The 27,550-nt window shown below is 43.8% G+C and overlaps 1 protein-coding gene across 1 annotated transcript in view; it reads right to left on the bottom strand.

Moving 5' to 3' along the window:
- CACNA1E (calcium voltage-gated channel subunit alpha1 E) overlaps positions 1-27,550 on the bottom strand; it is a 471,774-nt gene that overhangs the window by 38,883 nt on the left and 405,341 nt on the right. Inside the window, exons 29-38 of the mRNA XM_077928105.1 lie at positions 25,550-25,687; positions 24,517-24,718; positions 23,800-23,964; positions 21,314-21,424; positions 19,202-19,285; positions 18,793-18,918; positions 15,999-16,064; positions 14,504-14,595; positions 10,526-10,691; positions 10,075-10,202 (exon numbers count right to left, since the gene is read on the bottom strand). Coding sequence (XP_077784231.1) covers positions 10,075-10,202; positions 10,526-10,691; positions 14,504-14,595; positions 15,999-16,064; positions 18,793-18,918; positions 19,202-19,285; positions 21,314-21,424; positions 23,800-23,964; positions 24,517-24,718; positions 25,550-25,687 — 1,278 coding nt within the window. The remainder of the gene's footprint in view (positions 1-10,074; positions 10,203-10,525; positions 10,692-14,503; positions 14,596-15,998; positions 16,065-18,792; positions 18,919-19,201; positions 19,286-21,313; positions 21,425-23,799; positions 23,965-24,516; positions 24,719-25,549; positions 25,688-27,550) is intronic.

The raw sequence follows: 27,550 nt of genomic DNA, 5'->3' as shown, positions 1-27,550 counted from the left end.
TAGTGTCCAGATCAAGGGAAGTAAAAGTACAATGCTATTCTGCCTTGGTCAGAGCACACCTGGAGTACTGTGTTCAGTTCTGGGCACCACAATTTAAGAAGGATATTGTGCAGAGGAAGGCAACCAAGATGATCAAGGGTCTAGAAACCAAGCCTTATGCAGAAAGGTTGAGGCAGTTGGGTATGGTTTTTTCCCAGGAGACTGAGAGAAGATGAGATAGTAAAGGTAAAGGTAAAGGTACCCCTGCCCGTACGGGCCAGTCTTGACAGACTCTAGGGTTGTGTGCTCATCTCACTCAAGAGGCCGGGAGCCAGTGCTGTCCGCAGACACTTCTGGGTCACGTGGCCAGCGTGACGAAGCTGCTCTGGCGAGCCAGAGCCGCACACGGAAACGCCATTTACCTTCCCACTAGTAAGCGGTCCCTATTTATCTACTTGCACCCGAGGGTGCTTTCGAACTGCTAGGTTGGCAGGCGCTGGGACCGGGCAACGGGAGCGCACCCCGCCGCGGGGATTCGAACCGCCGACCATGTGATCGGCAAGTCCTAGGCGCTGAGGTTTTACCCACAGCGCCACCTGCGTCCCAGCGCCACCCGCTTTGTTGAGGCAGTTGGGTATGTTTTTTCCCCAGGAGACTGAGAGAAGATGAGATAGCCGTCCTCAAATATCTAAATGGCTGTCACATGGAAGAAGGAACATGACTGGGTTTTTTCCTGCTCTGGAGAGTAGGACCTGAACCAATGGCTTCAAGTTACAAGAAAGGAGATTCTGACTAAGCGTCAGGAAGAACTTTCTGACTGTAAAAGCTGTTTGACAGTACAACAGACTTCCTTGGAAGGTGGTATACTCTCCTTCCATGGATGTTTTAAAGCAGAGGTTGGATGGCCATCTGTCATGGATGCTTCAGTTGATATTCTTGCATTGCAGGGGGTTGAATTGATGACTCTCAGGGTCCCTTGAAACTCTACAATGCTGTGGTTCTGTGGTTCTAAGTATGGGGATCAGTGGAGAAGAAGAATAAAGACCACTTCTCCATATTCTCATCATGGATGCTCTTACTAGCTTGCAGATGAGACAGACAGACAGATAGAGAAAGAAAGACTGATAGAGGAGAAAACTATCCCAAGGTGCTTAGAAAGGGCTTCTCAAAGTGGAAAGCTAGGCATTTCTCCTTTGTTCCCAGAAAGAGACACTGGGAACTTCTGCTACTGGGAACTTGCCTCCTACTTCCTAAGTCAGGTCTTTGAACTTGCTCCAAAGGCCTTCCTTTTATCTCTGAACTAAACAAATATGAGCACATTAAGAGCTACATCTACATTAACTGTATTATTTGTAGTGGTCAGTCGTTGTTGGTTAGTCATTTAGTCGTGTCCGACTCTTCGTGACCCCATGGACCAGAGCACGCCAGGCACGCCTGTCTTCCACTGCCTCCCACAGCTTGGTCAAACTCATGTTCGTAGCTTCGAGAACACTGTCCAACCATCTCGTCCTCTGTCGTCCCCTTCTCCTTGTGCCCTCCATCTTTCCCAACATCAGGGTCTTTTCCAGGGAGTCTTCTCTTCTCATGAGGTGGCCAAAGTATTGGAGCCTCAGCTTCAGGATCTGTCCTTCCAGTGAGCACTCAGGGCTGATTTCCTTCAGAATCGAGAGGTTTGATCTTCTTGCAGTCCACGGGACTCTCAAGTCTCTTAATTTCTTGTTTTCTTGTTTTTTGTTTGTCTTGTACTTGATCATTTGCATGCTGTTCTCTCAGTTTCCTCATATTGTCCACTTTCGCCCATTTTAAACATGGGCCCTTTATTTAACATGTCTAGGCTGTCCTTCTGGTGGCTTGTGCATCATGAAAACAGTTTTTACAGGAACTTCTACATTCGAGGGGGGCTTCGCTCGTTGATGTTTTTATCCAAGGGCAGGCCTTGAAATGCTCTCCCTCCCTAAAAACTGCTAGTTTCAAAGTAAGACAGATACTTTCGAATCTGATTTACTTCTCCCTCCCCCAGATATTAGGTCTGTAGCCCTGAGCGAAACATTTCAAACTGGGAATTATATATAATTTTGTGGTGAGCAATGAACTAAATCATAGCTCTGAGACCTTGCAGTAAAATCTTGTGAGAAACAGGACAGGACATTGTGGGGACTGAGATGTCAAACGACCATGGAACAAGTGAAGTTGAAATTTAAGGGCAAATGGATTTTCATGACTATAGAAAAACGGCAAGTATTTGGATAAAAGCCTTTTTCTTCCAAAATGGTAGAAAAGCCAAATGCCAGTGAAAATCTGGCCAAGCCTTGGTCCTGTACACAGGAAATGCTACACAGGTAACTGTCAACTTGCCCAATGATCTTTTGATGGCTGTAACTGATTGTTCTTGCTGTTGCTGCCAAGTTGGGAGAAAACCTACATGATTTCTATTATCTCTCCATGATCAAAAGGCAGTTCTGTAAACTCACTATGGGTTGTGAGTGTCAACCATGGAATGCAGTAAGTTCTAATGCTTTCTGAAACTGAACTGCATGAGTACAGAAAGGCAACAAAAGATTTGATTTAGCTATGAAATATGTGTTTTAAGACCTAGGCATCTGGTGCAAAAAGGGAAGCAGTGCAAGAACCATGAAGGACGATCCTAAACATTAACGTATTGCAAAGATGCATTGCTGTAATTTGTGAAGCATATTGCCCCATGAGCGGCGATTCCTGTGCTCTCTCAAAGGCAAGGTTTCTCAAAACCATGTCTCTTGAAACAGCTCTTTATTAAAAGGGACACACTGAAGTAGAAGCCTATTTGTTCCGAATGTGATGGAACGATTGTACTGTACCTGTGGCAGATTTCAGACCAAGGAAAGAGTGAAATATGTCTTGGACAAGGGCTTCCTAAACAAACCTCAACATTACTGGGTGATGTGTCAAGTGAACGGAAGATGCTGTTTCTTAGACATCTTTAGCCCTAGAATGCAATGGTGAGGAGGACTTAAAAGGAAAAGGAAACAAAGAATGACTGGTTTGTTTACTTTTTAGGGCTGCGAAGGGGCTCCATTTCACTGCTCAACAGTATTACAGACAGCTGTTTATACCAGACAAAATTTGGTAACCATTTGCCATTGATACCAGTGCCAAAAGTTGTTGCTTTTGCTTATACACTACAGCTTATGTCTTATTTTAGACAAAATGATTCACTCTAGCACATGTGTGATAAGAGTATATTACACATAATGTCACCAGGAAAATAATCAGTGACGTATTTAGGTGGAGGCTGAACTCTTGCTAAACTTACAGAGTTAATTATTCTGTAAGGTTAACCCATCTTGGCCGTCATTTGTTAAATCACAATAGAAATCATTGCGAGTGGGTTTCAAGAATGAGTTTTTGAGCTGGTAAAGGAATAACGCACGAATCTGAGGTTCTTTTGCAGCTTCTCTTATGTAGATGACAGCTTAGATTGCATTTTTATTTATTTATTTTGAAGCTTACTGAACTACAAGGGATGGAACAAACTTTAATCCTAGTCCTCATCTAAACTGAGTGGTTTTTTCTTGGCATAATGAAGGTTGAAACCATTGTTTACTGCCAATGACTTGCAAAGAATAAACAGCCAAAGCTCTCAAGAAATACAAGTGATCAGAGCTTGCAATTTGCAAAAATATAAGAACAATCTAAATGCTTTCCAACAATCTGTCAGGTCAAAAAAATAAGAATTTGACACGTATGTGTGTGTGTGTGTGTGTGTGTGTGTGTGTGTGTATGTAGGGAAAATAGAGATAACCACAATGGACAATGCTTTCAAATAAACATTCATTAGGGCCTAGGTCTTACTGAGATGGCAATCTGCATCACTTCAGACTGCATGGGAGATAGAGTCTTCTTTCATACAAAAAAAAAAATAAAAAATATTCCTTCCACATAGAAAATTATATATTGGGGGCAAGGGTTCTTCTAGATTAGCCTTCTATCATCTGAAATGCTACTTTTCCTTGTTGAGTGGGGTTTTAAAACTTTTTGGCTGAGGAATAGTCAGCTGTATGAACCCTCAGGGTACAGCAGATGTCACTGAGAGCTGGCATAAATCAGGATGTTGAGTCTGGCAAACTGTTTAGCACTCTTAGGAGATACATCGTGAACCCCAATGGCTTTACTCTGGAGGGTCAGAAACAGCGCAAGATTCGATAACCAGAGCTCCTGTGCTTAAAACTGTAACACCTTCAGAACCGAGTCTCTGGTGACAACATCTTTCTCCCCATGTCCTCCTTGCTTTGCTTTTTGTCCCTCAACCCCTTGCCTCGCATTTTCTTCTGCATTGTTTTGTAGCCGCACTGGTTAAAGAGCAATAGCAGTGCCCACTCGGAAGATAAAAGTTGTGTCGTCAGAGAGGGCTCTGATCCGAGAGGCAAAGGTTGTGCTTCCTGGGTGTATAATCCATGCGCAGGAGACACAACCCACAAAAGAAAAGAAAGGAAGGAAAACCTTTAGAGGACCAGAATGAATTTGCAGCTTAGGCAGACAAACCAAAGCCTTCTCCCCGCCCCCCATCCCTTCCTGGCCCCAACAGCTGCTGGTTCTGAAAGGGTGTGGATCTCTTTAAACTCAGGTTAAAGCAATGCCTGATGAGGAGCAGTGGTGGCAGAGCAGAGGGTCGGGAAGGAGGGGTTTAACAGGATGTTCCCATTGCCGGGTTGTGGCTGGGGATCGGGAGGCAAACCTTGTACGCCACCCTGTAGGGACAGTTCTCTCCCAGGCCCAGAGGAGGCGAGATCACCCGTACTAATGTGTACATATCCTTATACAGGATCCTGCCACTGGAAAGGAAGCACAGGTGCGTTAATAGGGCTGCTCAGGAAATGGGGAAGAGGATGCAAGTGCAGAACTAACTGATGGCACCAGAGATGTGCAACTTTCCCCTTCCGTCTCCAGCTCGGAAAAAGCTCTGAGCGGCCTGTGGAAAAGATAGCTACTGCTCTCACTGGGAAGGTTGGTTCTACAGTGTTGGATCCCATCCCATTTGTCCACAAAGTGAGTACGAAAGGGTCAAAGTTGTCTCGATCTGAGGCTGAGAAAAGATGCAGCAGTCTGCCATTACCTAGCAGCACATATACAGACCCTTATCAATGGATAAGCCAGAAGAGTTTTGCAAAGCTGGTTATTTAAATAAAGTCAACACACTTTATTGTTATTTTAAAAACACCTTTCTGGAGGTGCTAAATCGGTTTCGTTCCCATTTTCCGAAAGCGGAAAGTTTTGTGAGGAAATGTAAACAAGTTGCTCAGAGTTGCACAGTGAGAAATGTGAGACTGAATCCAAGCTTGCAGTCCAACGCAGCTGGACAGTATTGTGCAGTAACTGAACGATCTAATGGCGCCCCGTAATTCCTGACAAGGAGCCACAGATCAAAAGTTATCAGAACGTGGCAAATCTATTTAATGGTGGGGGTGAGGCCACTGCAGGCCAAATCACAGGCACAAGAAAAAGCTTTTTTGACATGTGCGAGGAGGGGATCCCCCACCCTTCCCACTTTTCACAGTGAAATCTGACTTTAATCTTCTCATTCTCTTCCCATTCCTATCTGGCAAATGATGCATTTGCTTCTCTGTGGGAAACTATAGGAGAGGTTTGAATAAGTTCACAGTGGAGCTCCTATTTAATCCTGTTTCCCCACTTTGGCCTGTTTCTCACTGAGGTGATAAATCTGTGCCCTGATTTTCATGTAAAAAACTGCCCACACAAATATATCTGTATCTGACCAGACAGAAAGCCAGAATATCAGGGAGAAAACTAGGCTACAGAGCCCTTCTCACTGATATGCTAGTTTTGTATGCAGACATATATTTTGTGTATGTGGGGGTCACAAGTCATGAGACATGTTACAGCTCAAAGGCAATTGTATCACCCCCAGAGAGAACCAGATTTCCAGCCACAAGTTGCAGAATTGGCCTATCGTGGCTTGCGAGGTGCAGAACCTGTGGTCTCAACTCCCATCAGCCCCTGCCAACGTAGACAATGTGGGATGTGAAACACGGGAGCAGTCAATTACAACATTCCTAGAGTGTTCATGTTTAGACATGGGGAGGGATGTTTGTCCAGCCAGCAGGTAAACTTCCTGGGACAGACTTCCTCCGCATGTGACTAGAGGTGGGTGTGGCCTCACCTGTGCAGGTAATGATAAAAGCACAGGGCAGGGGCAGCCATCTCTCTCTTGCCTCTCTTCCATCGAACAAGCAACATCTACTAAGCTAAAGATGCCCTCTTGGCTCCCAGCGAAGAGAGGACAAAGGGACTATCTTCTTAAGAGATAGACACCAAATGTATATTACTTCTTTAAGCCTAATAGTCTGCCTTCTGGGATCTGATTGTGAACAGAATGTGAGTAAACTCTTTTTATACTTTTGTAAAGGACTGTGTCGTGTCTTCTATTTTAAGAGGGAATAAGGGGAAATTACCAGAGTGATTATTATAGAGGTTCTAGCGAACCTGAGCAAACGCTGCCGTTGCAAACTTAAAATAAAGGGGAATGTTTTACTCTGCTGATATTGGAAACTTATTAACACAAGTTGGATAAGGATATAAACATACAATATATCCTCTCCTGCATCCCTGAACATTCCCACAGACAATGGTCAGGGAGGATGGAAATTTGGCCGCAGGCTCCTCACCCCTGTTTGTTGTTGCTTTAAAATACCACTTTAATTCAGAAACGCAATCATCGCATTGTTTTTTTAAATAGACCGATTAAGCTAACTTGTGCCAAATAGGAAGGCGGATATCCAATAATCCTGACTTCTCACAGCAATGCCAACTTTTAAAAAGAGAGTCTTAGCAAAGTGAAAGACTGCTAGGGCAATAGCAGTAGGAAATTCAGAGTCTGAGGGGGCAAGGTAAGAAAAGGTAAACCAATTTTTATATTTACACTAAGGTTACCACATTTTTTTCAATGAATCTGGGGACACTTTTCAACTTTTGTATGGGGACTGATTTGTAAATCTGGGGACTATCCCTGGGAAATGGTAACCTTAATTTACACCACGATTACCCCTCCCCCAAGAAAAAGCCAATTATTATTTCCCCTTTTGTTTAAACCCTAACTAATCCTATCAACTCCTTAATTGTTCAAGAAAAATTGACATTCCTGCTCAAAATGAGCTTGCGCCATGAAAAGAACAGTCTGATGCTACCATAGCTGTCAATTTTCAGATTTGAAAATAAGGGATCAGCAGCCTCACCTGTCCCGGAGACAGTCTACGGGATATCTAACAATCCGGGATAGCAGCGGGAAACGGTGCTGGAATAAGGGAATTTCCCGCAACAAAAAGGGAAGGTTGCCAGCTATGGATGCTACTAAAAGCAGATATAGAGCTCAGAAGGGTAGATATGCTTGCCTGTGGGACCTTAAATACAAATATGTTTATTCCTAACTTTTCACAAGCTATTTCAGGGGCGGGAAACAGAATAAAGCTGGTGGGCTGGGTTCTGAGCTCCCCCAGGAAAGCCCTGCTGCGACTGGTGCTCTCAAGTAGAGCAGATCCCTGCCCAAAGTGGGGTTTGCAGTTGGTGCCCATTGCAGCCATTGAATTGTGTGCAGGCATTCCCAGTTGGGTCTGCAGCTGCTACCAATCAGCTACTATGATGTCATCTATGACATCACATATGATGTCACGTGTGGGGCAGGTGGGTGTGGCTTAGGAGCCTTGCCGCACCTGATTTAGGCATATGGACTGGAGGTTCCCCATGGCTGTGCTATTTGATAAGTAGGCTCATGCCAATGGGTACCCACACCACAATATTTGTTTACTTATTTATTTAAAAACATTTTTAGACTGGTCTAAAAATATGCCTGCCCAAATTGCCTATGCAAAGTGCTTCCCATTACTGAAATATTCTGCTTTAAAAAAACAAAAACAAAACACCACCACAAGAAAACAAAGTTTTAAGACATGCATTTTTTGTACACATCTTAACTCAAAATGCACATTTTTATATCCACTTGAGCCTAAAATACAAATTTTGGCACTTTCTTGAGACTAAATATTTGAAGAAATGCAAAAACCAAAGGATAGCTGCATTCCAATTCATGAATTAGTTCAGGAAATGTAAATCGGGTCAGTTTACTTTTAAAAGTGGGCTCAAGCATCCTTCATTGTGTGTGATGGGTTTTGCTGGTATTTACCACTTCAGGCTAATGGTAAGGGACCATATGTTTGAATGATCCTCCATAATAATAATATAGCTACATACACAAATGTAGCGTATTAAGGCAATAGTTCCTGATGTTCTAGATATCTATGTGCAGAAATCTTTTATATATGAGGACATTTGAAAGATACAACCCCCAATGTGTATGGCAAAGTGGAATAGCCTACGAGAGCTACAGTGTTGAGAATTTTTCCTGTGTGTTTCAGCTCTGATTTCAAAGGTGATAATCAATATCAGCTGCTCTTTACAACCCATATTCTGTGTTACATTCAAGGCTTGACATCAGGCATATTCAAAGTTCGTTTCAGGGGCCTAATCCTGCCCACCGGTCAGTTTATTCCGACCCTTGTGGCAGTTCATTTCCTGGGGTAAAGGTAAAGGTACCCCTGCCCGTACGGGCCAGTCTTGACAGACTCTAGGGTTGTGCGCCCATCTCACTTAAGAGGCCGGGGGCTAGCGCTGTCCGAAGACACTTCCGGGTCACGTGGCCAGCATGACAAAGCTGCATCTGGCGAGCCAGCGCAGCACACGGAACGCCGTTTACCTTCCCGCTGGTAAGCGGTCCCTATTTATCTACTTGCATCCGGGGGTGCTTTCGAACTGCTAGGTTGGCAGGCGCTGGGACCAAACGATGGGAGTGCACCCCGCCGCGGGGATTCGAACCGCCGACCTTTCGATCGGCAAGCCCTAGGCGCTGAGGCTTTTACCCACAGAGCCACCCGCGTCCCCCATTTCCTGGGGTAAACCTCAGCAACTTGGCCCTCATGGCCCTTCAGTTCATCCAATCTGGCCCTCTTTGAAAAAAGATTGGACACCACTACTTTACATCATTGCAAAGGAAGAAAGAACTATGGCTGAAAAAATACAAAAGGTCATGCACCATAAACTAATAGTATCAGGATCAAAGCAAACTAGATGAATTCAGGTAAAACAATAAAACTAGGTTTCAGGTAGGCAAAGGCAGATTCACGGTGATTAGGGAGATTCCAGAATTGCAAGAGCTCCAGAGAGGACCCATCACTTTTCTAGAGATGTGAACATTCACACCAATTTTAAAAGGACTGGAATCTCAGGGTGGTCCAAGCCAGTTCTTGGAGAAAGATCAACATAAAAAGGCTCTCAAGTTCTCTGATGGGAAATCTGAAGTGTCAAAAGCTTACTTGTGGTGGCAAACCAATGTCAATGCCAGTTCAGGCTAAGCACTATCGTACTGGGACACTGGGGTCAGGCAAGTATGTTGAAACACCCATGGGAGACATTCTAGAAAACAATATTTTCTGAAGCATGCCTGAAACGTTTTTTTGGGGGGGGGATGAGGGGAGTAGTGAAGACCACCAGCCAGAGGGTGGCCACTCAGATGTGGAAGTGTGTGCAAGGAGTTGTTTGCAACCTCCATGTTGCAGACCCCAAAGGATGCCACAATAAAAGCAAAAAAGAAATCACAAACGATCTTGCACACACCAGAGCTCTGATCAGACCACGGCTCATCCTCAGTGCGCTTAGTATAGGATATTTGTTTGCCATTCACATGAGGCATGTTTGCTGCAAGAAACATGGCTGCATCACTGGCAGATCCAACTGCTTCATGAAATGGGGAACTGTTATTTTTTCATGGGATTCCCAGAGGTAGCTCACAAAACCTTTACTATAAAAATGCAGAAAACCCTGACCTTAGAAAATATTAATAAATAAAACCTGAGCTTTAACCCTTAATTCAGACCAGCTCAAACTCTGCATTGTTTGGGTAAGCAAAACGTCTTCTAATGCAACTTCTAGGGGGCTTCTCATAGGCACATTTGGAGCCTGAAGGGTTAATTCCCTTCCATCCTGTTTGTCTTGGGCATCATTTCTAAACAGATTTTTCAGAGGGCTTAAAAACAGGGGGTGCCTACATACCACGCGGCTCTGTCATACTCTGCCCAAATCCGGACAAATTCGTCAAGGTGATGCGGTCCCAAGATGGAGGAATCTCGAGTCAGGTATTCAAAATTGTCCATGATGACGGCCACAAAGAGATTGAGCATCTTAAGTAGGGAGGAAACAAGAAAAACGTGTAACAAGGAGAGTCTGGAGAGAAATTTGGACAGTTCACATTTCAATGCAAACCTACCGAATTTATAAGTCCCCACACAATATGCGGTCATCCTTTGAAATTCATATTTCATAATTCATTTTGTGATGCAACCAAAGGACACAGTGGGGAAACATGTGCTTAAATTCCATATATTAGTGAAAACAGCATAGATAAAGGTATGTTATTAGAGGAAATCACCTGCAAAAAACTGTGTGCATTGAGGCAGTGGCGTAGCGTGGGTTGTCAGCAAAGGGGAAGGAAAGTGGGACTCACCAAAAAGGAGCAGAAGAAGATAAAGGAGACAAAGTATACGTATGCCAGATTTGTGCCGCATCGCTCGTTCTCGTTCTGCCCAGATGTTGCTGTGGTGTCCGACTCACATCCTTTCCCTTCCAGGCATGAAAGCATGATCTCCTGCCACGCCTCCCCTGTGGCGCTCCTGCATGCAGAACAAACACTACGGTTACCAGATTTTTTTCCCAATGAATCCGGGGTTTTTCGTGGGGTTTTTTGAAGCTGAGAAGCAACAGGGAGTCAGTAGTAGGGGTGGTGAGGCAAAAGACCCTGGGCCCAAGCACACATGCATATTGTATAAAAGTACAAATCCCTTCTTTCGCACCTTGTGAAACATAAATGCGCAGAGTTTTCCCCCCGAGCCTCCCCCGATCAGTCAAAACAAAGGGGGAAGGGGGCCAGTGGCGTAGCGTGGGTTGTCAGCACCCGGGGCAAGGCAAGTAATTTGCGCCCCCTAACCCGTGGATTTGCGCCCCCTAACCCTAACTCCCAGATGTTGCACCCGGTGCGGCTGGCCCCCCCTGCACCCCCCACACTACGCCACTGAAGGGGGCAGAAGATTGGGAGAGGCTTGGGAGTCACAGGTGGGCGGCCATTGCCCAGGAGGGGCACAAGGCACGCGGTTTCTTTGTCAGGCAAGGCGCAAAGCCCTTCTTTCGCACCCTGTGAAGCATAAATGCACAGAGCTTTTTAAAAAACTGGGCAATGGCCGGCCGCCTGCAACTACTGAGCCTCCCCCAATCAGTCAAAACAAAGGGGGCAGGAGATCTGTACCACCGGACGTCCCCAGTTCTCCTTTGGCAGTGGCGGCGGTAGCGTCAGTCGGCAGCCCAGAGCCAGCCTGGTAGTGCAGTTGGCTCTGGCTGGCTTCAGGAGCTGCTTGTTGCTGTGGCACCCATTTTTTCCTCACCGGAAGTCCCCATATAATGTGTCTTGTGCGCAACACATCATATGGGGACTTCCGGCGAGGCAAAATGGCGGGTGCCACAGCAGCGAGCAGCTCCTGAAGCCAGCCAGAGCCAACTGTGCTACCAGGCTGGCTCAGGTTGCTGAGGCTGCCACTGCCATGTTTCCAGGGGACAGATTTGCAAATCCGATGACATCTGGTAACCCTAACAAACACATCTTCCAAGTTTACTGCTTTGTTCAGCAAATGCCTCACAATTAATTGCTTCTTGCATCAGCCAAACTCTGTTGCTTCAGAGGAAGACACAGCCACATCATGGCAGACTGTGATTTGATTCCAGCAGTAGTTTAGGGTGTCTATGTGTGCCGGTGGGGTGGGGGGAATAGGATCTGCTGTCCCCAAAAAGCAGTGGTCCTAGTTCATGCACCATCAGGGTGGATTTGATTTAAATCAAATCGATTTAAACCACGATTTAAATCACTAGTCAGTAAGACTTGATTTAAATCATTTTTATTTATTTTTTACAGAAAGACTCATTCTTGCTGGTATAAATCTTAATATTTACAACCAGATGAAGGTTTCATTTTTGGACTATAAATTTTCGGAGTAGTTTTTACAGTTATATCAAAAATTACTGATTTGGTTATACTATTAGAAATACATAGACAGATAATTATGAAATTATTATGAGGTTCCATAAGTTAACTGTTTATATTTGGACAACTTTTCTGCTTTACTTTATTGGAAGGAAATATAATCGCTAGTAACAATTTAAACAATTTATTTAACTGAAACAATTACATTATAGCATATGTATCCATGTTTGTTAACTGATGAGGTTAAACAATTTTAAAAAAAACTTAGACTGAGTTTTAGCACACATGAAAAACTTAAAAGAAATCCTTATTTCCTGAAGAATAGCCTTTGGACTATAATGTAATTTAAACAGAAAACTATCTTTAGAAAGATTTTTCCTCCCAAAGCATTTTATTTAAAAAATCTGATTTAAATAAAAAATAAATCCATTTTTAAAAAATCATTTATTTTTATCCACCCTGCGCACCATGTAGTGTCACACAAATAGGGGCGTTAGCAGCAAGGAAGGAGAGCAATAATTAACCCACACAAGCACAGTCCGCACTGCTGGACGAATTATTCAGATAGTTTACAAAGATCCCACATTGATTCCACATCCAGTGAAGCTGGCGAGTTATTTGGAAGTCTTCTATGCTGACCAGGGACAACCCAGGGTGCGTGCGTGTGTGTGTGTGTGTGTGTGTGTGTGTGTGTGTGTGTCTGTGCTCATCAATTATCAGGATGCGTTCCAAAGCTGGTGCAAATGCCATTTCAAAATAGCCGACGTCAATTTGAGCATAGGATGTCATTATGCCATTATTAACTTATTGATTTGATTACATTCCATTAGAAAGAAGAGAGGGAGGACACTTAACATAATGGATAATTAAATCCAAGCGGGGGGTTGTGCATAGGATGATAATTATATGTAATTGTGGTCATTCTAGCAGGATAGCTTTGTCTGCAACTTTGGCAATGAATGGTTTTACCATGTATTGGCATTAAGATAAAAAAAATGGTAAAGGACCCTGGGATGGTGAAGTCTAGTCAAAGGCAACTATGGGGTTGTGGCGCTCATCTCGCTTTCAGGCCAAGGAAGCCGGCATTTGTCCACAGACAGCTTTCCAGGTCATGTGGCCAACAGGACTAAACCGCTTCTGGTGCAACGGAACACCGTGATGGAAACCAGAGCAGCGCATGGAAACGCCATTTACCTTCCCGCTGCAGTGGTACCTATTTATCTACTTGCACTGGCGTGCTTTTGAACTACTAGGTTGGCAGGAGCTGGGACAGAGCAATGGGAGCTCACTCTGCCATGGGGATTCGAACCGCCAACCTTCTGATTTGCAAGCCCAAGAGGCTCAGTGGTTTAGACCACATCGCCACCCACATTAATTGGAGTCAAAAGTTAGGAAGTGACTACAGCTGCAAACTCATAAGGAGATTCAAATTCTTGTAAATCTAGCTGTTAGTTCAGCTAGAACAACCAACACACGTTGTCCACAAAGCCCTTTGGGGTCAAACTGTCCTTTCTAGGTAATAATAATAATAATAATAATAATAATAATAATAATAATAATAATAATAATTTATTATTTATTATTTATACCCCGCCCATCTGGCTGAGCTTCCCCAGCCACTCTGGGCGGCTTCCAATCAAGTGTTCCAACAATACAGCATTAAATATTAAAAACTCCCCTAAACAGGACTGCCTTCAGATGTCTTTTAAAGAGAAGATAGCTGCTTATTTCCTTGACATCGGATGGGAGGGCGTTCCACAGGGCGGGCGCCACTACTGAGAAGGCCTTCTGTCTGGTTCCCTGTAACCTCACTTCTCGCAATGAGGGAACCGCTAGAAGGCCCTCGGCGCTGGATCTCAGTTTCCGGGCTGAATGATGGTGGTGGAGACACTCCTTCAGGTATACAGGACCGAGGCCGTTTAGGGCTTCAAAGGTAAGCACCAACACTTTGAATTGTGCTCGGAAACGTACTGGGAGCCAATGCAGATCTCTCAGGACCAGTGTTATGTGGTCTTGGCAGCCACTCCCAGTCACCAGTCTAGCTGCCGCATTCTGGATTAGTTGCAGTTTCCGGGTCACCTTCAAAGGTAGCCCCACGTAGAGCGCATAGCTGTTGTCCAAGCAGGAGATAACCAGAGCATGCACCACTCTGGCAAGACAGTCTGCGGGCAGGGAGGGTCTCAGCCTGTGTACCAGATGGAGCTGGTAGACAGCTGCCCTGGATACAGAATTGACCTGCGCCTCCATGGACAGCTGTGAGTCCAAAATGGTAAGCTGCCCAAAGGGGAACTTTACTGATGCCCTCCTTCGGCTTGGCAGCAAGTAGGCGGGTAGTCAGTTATTTGCTGGAACAGCTTCCAAAACCTTTTTGAAATCATACCGGTAAAGACAATGTCACATTTTAATCTAAAACATTGGAATGAACCCTTGGATGAGTGTTAAAAGTCCGTTTACCTGAAAAGAAGCATCAGTGAGCCCAGAAAGCTGCGGAAATTGTTGTGACGATTAATGTGGCTTTCTTCATCCAGTTTGATATTCCCAAAAACCTGAAGGCACAGAGAAATGAAAACCCAGTAGAGAAGATTTGACAACGACAAATACAGCAATCTCCCAGTTGGCTTAATACGAAGTGTACAAAGTCCTGACTACCTCTTTATTTCACTTCCTCCAAAGTCCCATGGCACTAGGGAAAGGGAGATAATTGTAGATGGAGGAAGAGAGGTTCGTGTCTTTTTGCAGCCAGAGACATGAAAGGCAGCGTGAAAATGCAATCACTGCTAACAGTGTGTTCACTTATGGCACTTTTGTCTCTGGTTAACAGGTTTTTGTAGGGTGCCAGAAACCTGCAAAGTCTCTTTGACCTGGAGCAAGCGTGGGGCAATGGAAATATGCATTAATTCCATGGAAAGGAAAGCCTCTCGCAAACTGTTTGCCGCTCAAGGGAGGGTTTGCTCCACATCATGCTAATTGGCAAGCAGTCCTTCACGTGAAAAGTAGAGTAAATTCTATACTCCTTTTTTGTTTTTAAAGGGGCAATCTTTCATTTAGTCTGCATGGCTGAATACCAGGTTGAACAACTCAGCATCAGACGACAAATGAAACTGCTCTGCAGGTAGAATAATAATAATAATAATAATAATAATAATAATAATAATAATAATAATAATATTTATACCCCGCCCTTCTTCCTAGGTTTCCCCAGCCACTCTGGGTAGCTCCCAACAGAATATTAAAAACACAATAAAACATCAAACATTAAAAACTTTCCTAAACAGGGCTGCCTTCAGATGTCTTCTAAAAGTCAGGGAACCAGGCAGAGGGCCTTCTCGGTAGTGGCACCCGCCCTGTGGAATGCCCTCCCATCAGATGTCAAGGAAATAAGCAACTACCTGACTTTTAGAAGACATCTGAAGGCAGCCCTGTTTAGGGAAGTTTTTAATGTTTGATGTTTTATTGTGTTTTTAATATTCTGTTGGGAGCCGCCCAGAGTGGCTGGGGAAACCCAGCCAGATGGGCGGGGTATAAATAATAAAGTATTATTATTATTATTATTATTATTATTATTATTATTATTATTATTATTACAGTGGTACCTCGGGTTACAAACACCTCAGGTTACAAACACTTCGGATTACAGACTCTGCTAACCCGAAAGTAGTACCTCGGGTTAAGAACTTTACCTCAGGAACAGAACAGAACAGAAATTGTGCGCCGGCAGCAGGAGGCCCCATTAGCTAAAGTGGTACCTCAGGTTAAGAACGGACCTCTGGAACGAATTAAGTACATAACCAGAGGTACCACTGTATCATCATCATCAATTGAGCACCTAATGGTAACTATTATTGTTATTATTTGTTATCAATATGTTCTGTCCTCAAACCTCATAAACAGCCTCTAGCCCCTTTACCTGCCAGACACAGAGTCTTAGGTCTTTCAGATGGTGCCTTACCTGCATCCCAATGATGGCGTAAATGAAGAAGAGCATTGCAATCAGGAGACAGACGTAGGGGAGGGCCTGAAAGATGCAGACAATGAAAGGTTTTCTTGTATTCAATGCACAGCATTTATTTAAAATATCTTGTATTTCTGCCTTGACATTGAGGTGCCCAAGTTGTTTAACACCAGCATTTTTTAAAAAATCATTCAAATAATAAGCTCAAAAAAACAAAAAGGCAAGCATTTTGTTTTCCTTTGAAATCTGGTGAGTTAGCTCACTTTCTGAGTTACTTGGAGCTACAGCAAAATGGTGGCTTTTATTGTTATTATTATCTATTGCATTTATATCCCACCTTTCCTCCAAAGAACTCAAGGTGGCATATACAGTTGTACCTTGGTTTTTGAACAGCTTAGTTTTCAAATGTTTTGGCTGCTGAACGCCGTGAATCTGGAAGCGAGTGTTTCAGTTTGCAAACTATTTTTGGAAGCTGAACGTCCAACTGGGCTTCTGTGGCCGCTGATTGGCTACAGGAGCTTCCTGCAGCCAATCGGAAGCCGAGTTTTGGTTTTCGAACGTTTTGGAAGGTGAACGGACTTCCGGAACAGATTCCGTTCGACTTCCAAGGTACAGCTGTAGAGCTTTCCCCCATCCCCATGTAATTCCCACAACAAACCTATGAGGTAGGTTAAGCTGAGAGGCAGTGACTGGTCCAAGGTCACCCAGTGATCTTCTTGGCTGAGTAGGAATCAGAACCCTGGACTCCCAAGACCTCATATGACACTCTAACCACTACACCATGCAGTCTTATGATAGAGGAGGTAGAACATTATATGTGACATATTGGAAAAGCGGCAACTACTAACAAACTAGGGGGTTATACAGTATTGCAAGAAGTAAAGAAAAGATAAAGCTTTCTGGTCCTTTCCAGCCCTGTATGTCTCTCATTTTACATACATACCACACATACATAATTTTATTTGTATGTTGCCTTTCCATAGCTAAAACCATGCCCAAGGCAGCTTATAACATACATTGCATCATTACAAATCTAGCAAAACATCAAAACACACAACCAAATACATTTGGAGAAGATTGGAATTTTTTAATTGAATATATGGAGGAGAATTGTGTACACTTGAAAATTCAGCGGTGTAAATAAGTTTCGATGGATGCAATAATGGAATACTAAATGGTTTAGTTTATGTAAAACATGCAGGGATTTAGGATATGCAAAATGAACCATGGAAAGAGAAGAAGGGAAGTCATCGATTTAAGGATGTTTAAATGAGTGTTCTAAATTGTAAAACAGAAAATTATATATATACCGTATTTTTTTGCTCTATAAGACTCACTTTTTCCCTCCTAAAAAGTAAGGGGAAATGTGTGTGCGTCTTATGGAGCAAATGCAGGCTGCACAGCTATCCCAGAAGCCAGAACAGCAAGAGGGATCGCTGCTTTCACTGTGCAGCGATCCCTCTTGCTGTTCTGGCTTCTGAGATTCAGAATATATTTTTTCTTGTTTTCCTCCTTCAAAAACTAGGTGTGTCTTATTGTCTGGAACGAAAAATACGGTACATTATATATATATGTGTGTGTGTGTGTGTGTGTGTGTGTGTGTATAAAATCACAACCAAATTAAACAATTTCCACATAAATAATAATAAAATCTAAAATAACGATACAAAAAAATGATATAAAAAAGCAACAACCCCTCCCCCTTACAACCCCCCACCCAAATAAACCCCCCACCCAAGAGCTTAAAATATGTAGAAAAGGAGGCCTCTTGCTCATTACAGCAGGATAACTTTGCTTCAGGACAGGGCAGGAAGAATAGGTCAGGGAGAGGCAACATTACTTCGGGTGGATGTGACTAAGGATCAAGCCTTTTCAATCCATACTAAAGACAGAGGAAGACTGTCATCATCAAAGGGATTGGGTGAGAGGCATTCTCTGCAGTCACAGGAGAGCAAAAGGCGCTGCTATTCCATGTGAAACCTGCATCCCTTTTGGACCACATAACACGGGGCAGACAAGTTAGGAGGTCTGGGCAGAATTCTTGGTCACCCCCTGGAAATCTTTCCACAGAGAGATTCAGGGAATGACTCAAGCAACTTGAGAAAGCCGAAGAGGTTAGAGCTACAATTGCCGTACTGGCACAACATAACATCACATTCTCCCATGTTAATCCTGCCAGTTTGTGTGGACTAGCTGGCATAGGAACAGGGCCGGGTTTAGGTTTGCTAATGCCCTGAGCTACTGAAGGTAATGGGGGCCCTTTATATGTCCAGCTGCCCTTTGTCAACAACAAATCATCACTGTTTTTGTGTTGAATATATGCTATATGGCAATTTACGGACCTAATGGGTTTCTAAAGCCATTTGCACATGCAGAATGTAGGCACCCTATATATAGAAATGAGTAAACCAGTGATATTTTAGGGAGCAGGTGAGGCCCATTACTTACATCATAGGAGCATACACAACACAAAACACTGTTGCTGTATGTGGGTTTTATTTTATTTGCTTTTTAACTTATATTTTAGAAATGTTTTTTCCCCCTTTAAATTTTTTTGGGGCCCCAAGAAAGTGGGGCCCTAAGCTATAGCTTGTTTAGCTTATACGTAAATCTGACACTGCATAGGAACAGTTCCTCTCCTCCCAAAACATGCGTTAAGCGGATGACGGATTCTCTGTTTTGCAGCACGGACCACCTTTTGCGCAGAAGATGTCCTGAGAAGGTGTATGTCAAGTCTGAGTTTTTAATTCGCAAATCTTAGGAAGGAGATGAGCGGTCAGCCATTTTTTACCTTGAAGGACTGCACAAAAGTCCACAGCAGAATGCGGATGGTGTAACCTTGGCGAAGCAATTTGATGAGACGGGCAGCCCGGAACAACTTCAGAAAGCTCATGTTGAAACTGCTGGTATTGACCAGCTTTCAAATAGACACAGAGAGAAAGAGAGATGGAGAGAGATCAAACAGTTTAAACAAAAGCAAGCCAAAAAGCGATCACACCTATCTCTATGCCCTGAATTCCAATAATAATAATAATAATAATAATAATAATAATAATAATAATAATAATTTATTTATACCCCGCCCATCTGGCTGGGTTTCCTCAACCACTCTTCCAACAGAAGATTAAAAATACATTAAAACACCAGTCATAAAAAACTTCCCCTCAAATAAGGGGCAATAGAAAGGAGGAGAATTTCACCTTGCTGTCCGTCAAGATAATTTCTGTAATGCTGCCAATCACGGTGATGAAATCAAAGATGTTCCAGGTGTCGCGGAAATAATTCTGAGGGAAGATCGGGGGGAGGGGGAAGAATAAACCATGGTGTGAACATCCAAGTAACAGCAAATATAGGGTGGCTAAGTCCTTTAAAGGGACGCGGGTGGCGCTGTGAGTTAAACCACAGAGCCTAGGACTTGCTGATCAGAAGGTCGGCGGTTTAAATCCCTGCAATGACGGGGTGAGGCTCCCATTGCTCGGTCCCTGCTCCTGCCAACCTAGCAGTTTGAAAGCATGTCAAAGTGCAAGTAGATAAATAGGTACCACTCTGGCGGGAAGGTAAATGGTGTTTCCGTGCGCTGCTCTGGTTCGCCAGAAGCGGCTTGGTCATGCTGGCCATATGACCCGGAAGCTGTACGCCAGCTCCCTCGGCCAATAAAGCGAGATGAGTGGCACAACCCCAGAGTCGTCCACGACTGGACCTAATGGTCAGGGGTCCCTTTACCTTTTTATGTCCTTTAAAAGAGGCCCCGTGGATACAGACGACAAATGTTCCACGGGGCCTATTTTAAAAGACTCACCCTGTATGAAGAGAGGCTGAAACCAGTCCCATGAACAGGGGACAGCATACATCTGTATGAGGTACATTCACCATAACTGGTTTATACTTATTGATGGGATTCACATTCTTGGCAGGTTTGCTCTCATTCTAGTTGGTGTCTGCCTTCAAGAAACAGGCACCTCCTGTTCTATCTTGTGGACCCACATCAACGAGGGGCATAGCACAACATTCAGCCCAAAACTAAGGGTCAGAATGGATATGCCACCCATTTTTGCCAAAGCAATATAAGGTTGGCACAGAAATGGAAACAAGAAGAATTACCGACAAAAGAAGAGTGGCAAATGAAATTAATGGACTATGCAGAATTAGACAAATTAACAGGAAGACTTCAAAACCTGCAGGACCAGAGATTCTTAGAAGACTGGAGTAAATATTTGAACTATCTAAAAAGCAATTGTAATAAACAGATTACGCTAGTAGGACTGCAAGAAGTTCTGTAAGGAGGATTATGTGAAATATTGCAAGGAAGATTATGAAGAGAATTATTACTTAATGATAATTAAAAGTAATAGAGAAATTAAGAAATGCAGAATAAGTGATAAAGAACAGAAAATCTTCAGAGGTTGTTGATGGAAGTCTAAAATATTGTGTTGTTGATGGAAGTCTAAAATATTGTGTTGTTGATGGAAGTCTAAAATATTGTGTAAGGTAAGAATTTATGTTAAATGATTGTTGGAAATGATGTTAAAAAATCAATAAAAATGTGTGTGTGTGTGGCAATATAATGAATTTAATTTGGGGGGTGGGATTATTAGGATTTTTAAGAGAAATGCAAAGCTCAATATCAAATATCTTTTGGGGGGGGGGGTCCAAAACGAAAACATTGATCTACATACACTAAGAACATAGGGGGGGAGAGAGATGGAAAAAAAGAAAAGCAAAAGAGAGAGAAATAAAGAAGAAGAAATAGACAAGAGGTTAAAGGAATCTCTTAAAACAGGCTTCCTCAACCTCGGCTCTCAAGATGTTTTGAGACTACAATTCCCATCATCCCTGACCACTGGTCCTGCTAGCTAGGGATCATGGGAGTTGTAGGCCAAAAACATCTGGGGGGCCGAGATTGACGAAGCCTGTGTTAAAACAAAGCTGGGAGTTTTATTGAGGTCCTACAGATCCCAGTTCAACACTGTCAGACCACATACATTCTCATTAACAGATTCCAGTAACTAAACACATGTCAAATATATTGTACAATGGATCGTAAACATAACTTGCTCTCCAGGGGCCTCGTGAAATATATCCCTCCAGAATCTGGCATCCAGTTCGTAGGATACCAGGGAGCAAGCAAGAGCCACATATGTCATAGCTTTCCTTCAAACTTCTGGGAACTTGGGCAAGTTGGAGAAATGATACTTAACTAACTCGATAAAAACAATTTATATGATCCAGCAGTACAGGGCATTTTTATTTGATGCAGGCTGCCCATCACCAAGAAGCTAATCGCCCCACCCCCTAAAAACTCTGTAACTCACCAGAAAGCCAAAAGCTATAATTTTCAGGACACATTCCAGTGAGAAAACCATGGTAAAAGCAATGTTCAGGTACTTCAGAGCTAGTTCATAGGTGTAGGGAGCAGAATAGTACTGCGAAGAGAGAGAAGGAAAAGAAGAGTCATCATATCCTGGGTCCCACTTGTATTAAAACAACCCCCCCCAAAGCTTTCCTGGCCCATACAAGGGTTATATTTCCCCATGTGTAATTTGGATGCAAAATTCAGTTAGCAACTAAAGAAAAACAAAACTCCACACATTTTGGATAAATCAAGTGAAACATCCGCACATACAGTTCTTTGATTTGGAATAACAATGCCCAGCTTCTACAGAACTGGTTTGTTTGAACATCTTGTTGAGACATTGAGTGTGAGCAGTTTTTGGAGTGAACCTTTAATGGGCTGGCAACAAGCCAAGTTAAACAGAGTACATGAGAAGTCTGCTTGGAGAAAGGGAAGCCTAGCAACAGGTGGTGATTGGCTAAGTTCTTCCTTATAAGCAGTATGACACAGCAGTTTTGTTGCTGGAGTGTTGAGTTTGGAGTAGGAGTTTGAATCTCACCTGTGTATATAGTAACTTGTACAAAGCCGTGCTTTACTCTGCTGTATATAATAAAGCTAACTAAAAATCAAGTTACTCGTCAGCAAGTTCTGTTCCTGTTTGCCGTCCTGGAATTCACTGATTTGGCAGCTGGTAGCAAGAGTTATGGGACGCGGGTGGCGCAGTGGGTTAAACCACAGAGCCTAGGACTTGTCGATCAGAAGGTCAATGGTTTGAATCCCCACGATGGGGTGAGCTCCTGTTGCACGGTCCCTGCTCCTGCCAACCTAGCAGTTCAAAAGCACGTCAAAGTGCAAGTAGATAAATGGGTACCGCTGCGGCGGAAAGGTAAACTGAGTTTCCGTGCGCTGCTCCGGTTTGCCAGAAGTGGCATAGTCATGCTGACCACATGACCCGGAAGCTGTACGCCGGCTCCCTCGGCCAATAAAGCGAGATGAGCGCTGCAACCCCAGAGTCAGTCACGACTGGACCTAATGGTCAGGGGTCCCTTTACCTTTACCTTAGCAAGAGTTATGGTTGATATATATCAACACAACTTTACCCAGTTTGGCATTCTCTGTGGCTTTTTATTCACTGTGAAGCTGCTTGGGACATCCATTCTGATTACAAAGTGTGGCAAGTGATAAAGGCCCCTGGAATTAATTGTCGCAGGGTGCCAGTAGCACAGAAGAAAGGCAGCTGCTACACAACCTATGAGAATATAACTGATGGGGTGTGCGTGTGTGCTTGCATATATATATATATATATATATATATATATATATATATATATATGTGCATATGAGGGGAAGTTATGAAAACACTTGAAAGCACAATTGAAACACACATCAAGTGTGGTCTTATGATGTTATTGCTAAACAGATTGGCGAACAGCGAAAGCTGTAGGTGGACGCTTCACACGTTGAAAGGCAGCAAGCTCAGGTACGACAAAAACTGCACACTTGACAGGGACCCATAGGAAGTGATGGCTTCCTGTATATATGTGCATAGGATCCATGCTTGAGAATAAGCGCTGGTCACATTTACACGCTAAATATTTAAGTTAACGTATGTATGCTTAAATGACTTGAGACGTCCATCCAAAAACAGTTGTACCTTGGGAGTTGAACGGAATCCATTCCGGAAGTCCATTTGACTTCCAAAACATTCAGAAACCAAAGTACAGCTTCTGATTGGCTGTAGGAAGCTCCTGCAGCCAATCAGAAACTGCAAAACCCATGTTGGGCGTCCGGGTTTCAAAAGAACGTTTGAAAACCGGAACACTCACTTCTGGGTTTCGGTCATTCAGGAGCCGATCTGTTTGGGAGGCAAGGCTTTTGAGATCCAAGGTATGACTGTATAGGATAAAAGTGATCCTTAGTTGCATCCCCAAATGTGGAAAAACCATTTCTTGGAGGTAGAGCATATGCTTCTTTTTCATTTAATGCATTTTTAACCCACTTAAAATGACCGAAGACAATTTTTGATATTAAAGTAGCACGCAGAAGGTCCATCTTCCATCCCTGGCACTCCCAGGGAGCAGGGCTGTGAAAGAACCTTTCCCAAGACCACAGAGAGATGCAAACAATCAAATTAGTCCAGGGGTGGGGAACCTCTGACTCTCAAGGTGTTACTAGACTCCCATTACCATCATCCCCAAGCTCTATGTCTAACGGTCAGGACTGATGGGAGATGTAGTCTAATGACATCTGGAGGGCATCAGGTTCCCCATCTGTGTGAAATGCTGCTCAGGTTCTCCCCATCATTCACAATTCTCAATTGCTTTGTTTTATAGCCAAGGAGCTGAATCAGGAGGGAAGAGAAGGCATCTCCCAGGGGGCAACCATGCTCAAAAGTGAACTTTCCCGTTGTACCAGATCACTGTAATTGCCAGGAAGCCGGTCAATGTCGCCCCAGGTTCTCCTCACCTTCATCATTAGAACCACAGTGTTCAGTGCTATCATCGCCATAATGGTGTACTCAAACGATGGGGAGACCACAAAGTGCCAGACCCGGTACTGAAAGGTGTGACGGTTTTGTGGCATGTAACGGGTGAGGGGTTTGGCACTGATGGCAAAGTCAATGCATGCTCTCTGGAAGAAGAAGAAGGAGGAGGAGGAGGAGAAGAAGAAGAAGAAGAAGAAAAACTGTCAGTTGGCATCCAAATTATTACCCCCATTGCTAATTATTGTATTGTTGCGAACTCACAAAAGTACCCCCTTCACGACTTATACAGTCATACCTCATGTTACATTTGCTTCATGATACGTTTTTTCAGGTTGCATCCCGCGGCGACCCGGAAGTACCGGAAAGGGTTACTTCCAGGTTTCGCTGCTCACACATGCACAGACGCGCAAAATGACGTCACGCGCATGCGCTGAAGTGGCAAATCGCATCCCGCGTGTGCGCAGACGCGCTGCTGCAGGTTGCGTTCTATTCATGTTGCGAACGGGCCTCCAGAACGGATCCCCTTCGCAACCAGAGGTACCACTGTAATCATGAGATACTTCTAGCCAGCACCGGAACAGTGTGAATCCAGATGTTCCAAATGCTTTGGAAGTATCTGCCTAGCTTCCCAAGCGATAAATAACAATGCCACCCCTCTCTCACAACACAAGCCTGCCCCATTTGCGCCGCAGCGTTACCTCGTTCTTCTCGAGGCTGCACTCCTCCATCATTTTGTCTCCTTGCTCCTGGAAAGTGATGATGATGAGAGCCACAAAGATGTTCACAAAGAAAAAAGGGAAGACCACAAAATACACCACATAGAAAATGGACATCTCCATGCGGTTGCTGCGGCTGGGGCCGCGGTCCTCCTCAGTCACATCCACCGAATGCTGCAGAACCCTGGGAACACAGGGAAAGAAAGAAAGAAAGAAAGAAAGAAAGAAAGAAAGAAAGGCCACATAGAATCATAAAGCCAGAAAGGAACACACAGGTCATCTATTCCAACTCCCTGCAATGCAGGACTGGGACTCAAACCCATGACCTGAGATTTAGAGTCTCACCCTCTACTGATTGAGCTATCATCTACCCTATGCAGATGGCTCAACCATCCTCAGAGCATTCCTCTGCACAAAAATAACGCGCGACCCAGTTTAACAGCCTATCCACACATCTATTTATTTTTGAAAAATATTTATATGCCGCCGTGTAAAAAAAACACCATTGTGGTTTACAACGATAATTATAAGTCATAAAAACACGTCAAGAATTTTTAAAACCAGAGCCCACCAACTAACCATTATGGAAGGGCGTTTTCTGAATTGCCAGCATAACCTTGTGGCTTCGAAAGGTTTTTAGCAGTTTAAAGGTTGAAACAGAAAGTGCCTGTTGAATCTCTGTTGGCAGAGCATTCCACAGGACTGGGCTAGTGACACTAAAGTTATTGCTGTTGGCAGATAAGCTGGTCAAGTAGATATGGGAGACTTTTGTTTGGAAGTTCTGCAGGATGAGAGGGCAACTTGATCGAGAGATCTGTCCCTGCTTCATTACCACGAACGAATAAATGAAAGAATTAAAGAAACCTCCTTTTGGGAGCAGCGTTTAATCTCTCGAGTAATTTTGCCACTGAAACGTAAACGTACCAGGCATTCCATTATGTTTTGGACTAGTTAAGGCTAAGCTCAAACACTTCTGCTACTAACCTCACTGAAAAGGAAGAAAGGAAATACTCACTGCGGCCACCCCTCTCCGGTGGAGACAGTAAAGAGGGTAAGCAGAGCCCACATGATATTGTCGTAGTGGAATTCGTGGCGCTTCCATTTTCGGCATTTCACTTCCATCGTGTTTTTCTCGTGGTCCACATAGTGGCCTCTGTAAGATGGAGGGAGATGGCGATTAGCCTTTCACTGCCGCACTGTCAGGGTGAAAGAGGTCTAAGCCGATACTGTAAACAACCCCGTGATCCTTCGAGGAAGCGTGGTACATACATTTCATAAATAATAATAATGGCAATAATAATATGGGGCCATTTTATTCTTTCTTTTCCTTTCCTTGAAAGGGGTGTCTTAAGTCCTTACTCAACCAAGTAAGTGTGAGAAAGAGCATCCCAAGGGAGGAGAAAAGACCATTTATGTATGGGACCACAGCTGCTTGGATGCTATTGGCCCAGAGATGGAAAGAAGATAAAGTCCCTACCAGAGAAGAATGGCAGATCAAGTTGATGGATTATGCTGAATTGGCAAAAATAATCAGAAATCAGGAAGACCAATAAGGAATGGGGGGAAATATAATTTATCTTAAAAACCATTGTAAACAGTTAAAACTGTTAGCAGGACTGGAATAACACTTATAGTTTAATGGTGAATTTTGGACATAATGGAGATGTAAAAATATTGGCTTATTATAAAAGATGCAGGAGGAAATGATTAACAATAGGACCCACAAAGGAGAGGAAGAGGAAGAAGAAGAAGAAGAGGAGGAGGAGGAGGAGGTGTTTGGATTTGATATCCTGCCTTTCACTCCCCTTCAGGAGTCTCAAAGCGGCTAACATTCTCCTTTCCCTTCCTCCCCCACAACAAACACTCTGTGAGGTGAGTGAGGCTGAGAGACTTCAAAGAAGTGTGACTGGCCCAAGGTCACCCAGCAGCTGCATGTGGAGGAGCGGAGACGCGAACCCGGTTCCCCAGATTACGAGTCTACCTCTCTTAACCACTACACCACACTGGCTCTCCTGGAAGTCCAGGAGATTCCTTGGAATCTTGTTTCTATGTTATATATTGGATATGTGATTGTAAAACTTTAATTTGAAAACCAAATAAACACTTTTTTTTTAAAAAAAAAGAAATAAAATAAAGGGAGTGAGAAAGGCGAGAAGCAGGAAGAAGACAACCAAAGGCGGGGCAATGCTGTATCTATAGTGCACAACCCACGTTTATGTGTTGGTGGCGGCAGCCTTTGTTAAAACTGGTCCTGCCCAAAGCAGGCAGGGGGATGGATGACTCCTAGAGTAATCAGGTGTGAAACACAGCACACAGGGAGAGGAGGCTCTGAAATCCTCCCTCTGGTTGCAAATCACCTCCCCGCAGTCTTTCTCCCAATGTCACTCTCACACTGCCCAGGCTTTTAATGTCAGAAGGGTGCTGAGTTGGGGGCAGAAGTGCAGGTAGTAGTGAGGAGAGGATTACAGGGTGGCAGGCAGCCGATTCCAGGATGGTTCATCTTCCCTCCCCTATGAGCCTCTTTCACTTCAAAAACAGACCTTCCAGCACCCTCTGGAACTGAGACAGGCCCAGATAGTCTGAGTCTTGCAGTGGGGTTTATATCCAGGTGTGGTGTAGAGCAGGGAGATTACAGGTAAGACCTGGGTGTCTGTCCTTGCTCCACCACAGCAGGATTAGTGCAACCTGAAGGAAAATAAAACTGACAGGTCAAGATCAAGCCTCCTGCTCTAAAGAAAAATACGAGTCCATGCTTCTCCTGGGAGTTTTGGAGACCCTTTCCTCCCATTATGGACCTTGGGTCATAGAATCATAGATTTGAAAGGGATGAACTGGATGAGGAACTGGAGAAGGCCTCCAGGTTTAAATGTCCATGGGGTGAAAGGGTAAAAGAGTATTGGGAAATGATCTATAATGAATTGGGGGGGGGAATGTTTAAAAGTACCTTCCCCCCAAAAACAGATTCCTTTTTGTTGGTAATAATTCAAGATGAAATCCCCAGGTGTCAGAAAAGGTT

Source organism: Podarcis muralis, chromosome 5 (genome assembly GCF_964188315.1).
Source record: "Podarcis muralis chromosome 5, rPodMur119.hap1.1, whole genome shotgun sequence".
Lineage (NCBI taxonomy): Eukaryota > Metazoa > Chordata > Lepidosauria > Squamata > Lacertidae > Podarcis > Podarcis muralis.
Note: the sequence above shows the minus strand (reverse complement) of the source record. Positions and strands in the feature narration are given on the sequence as shown.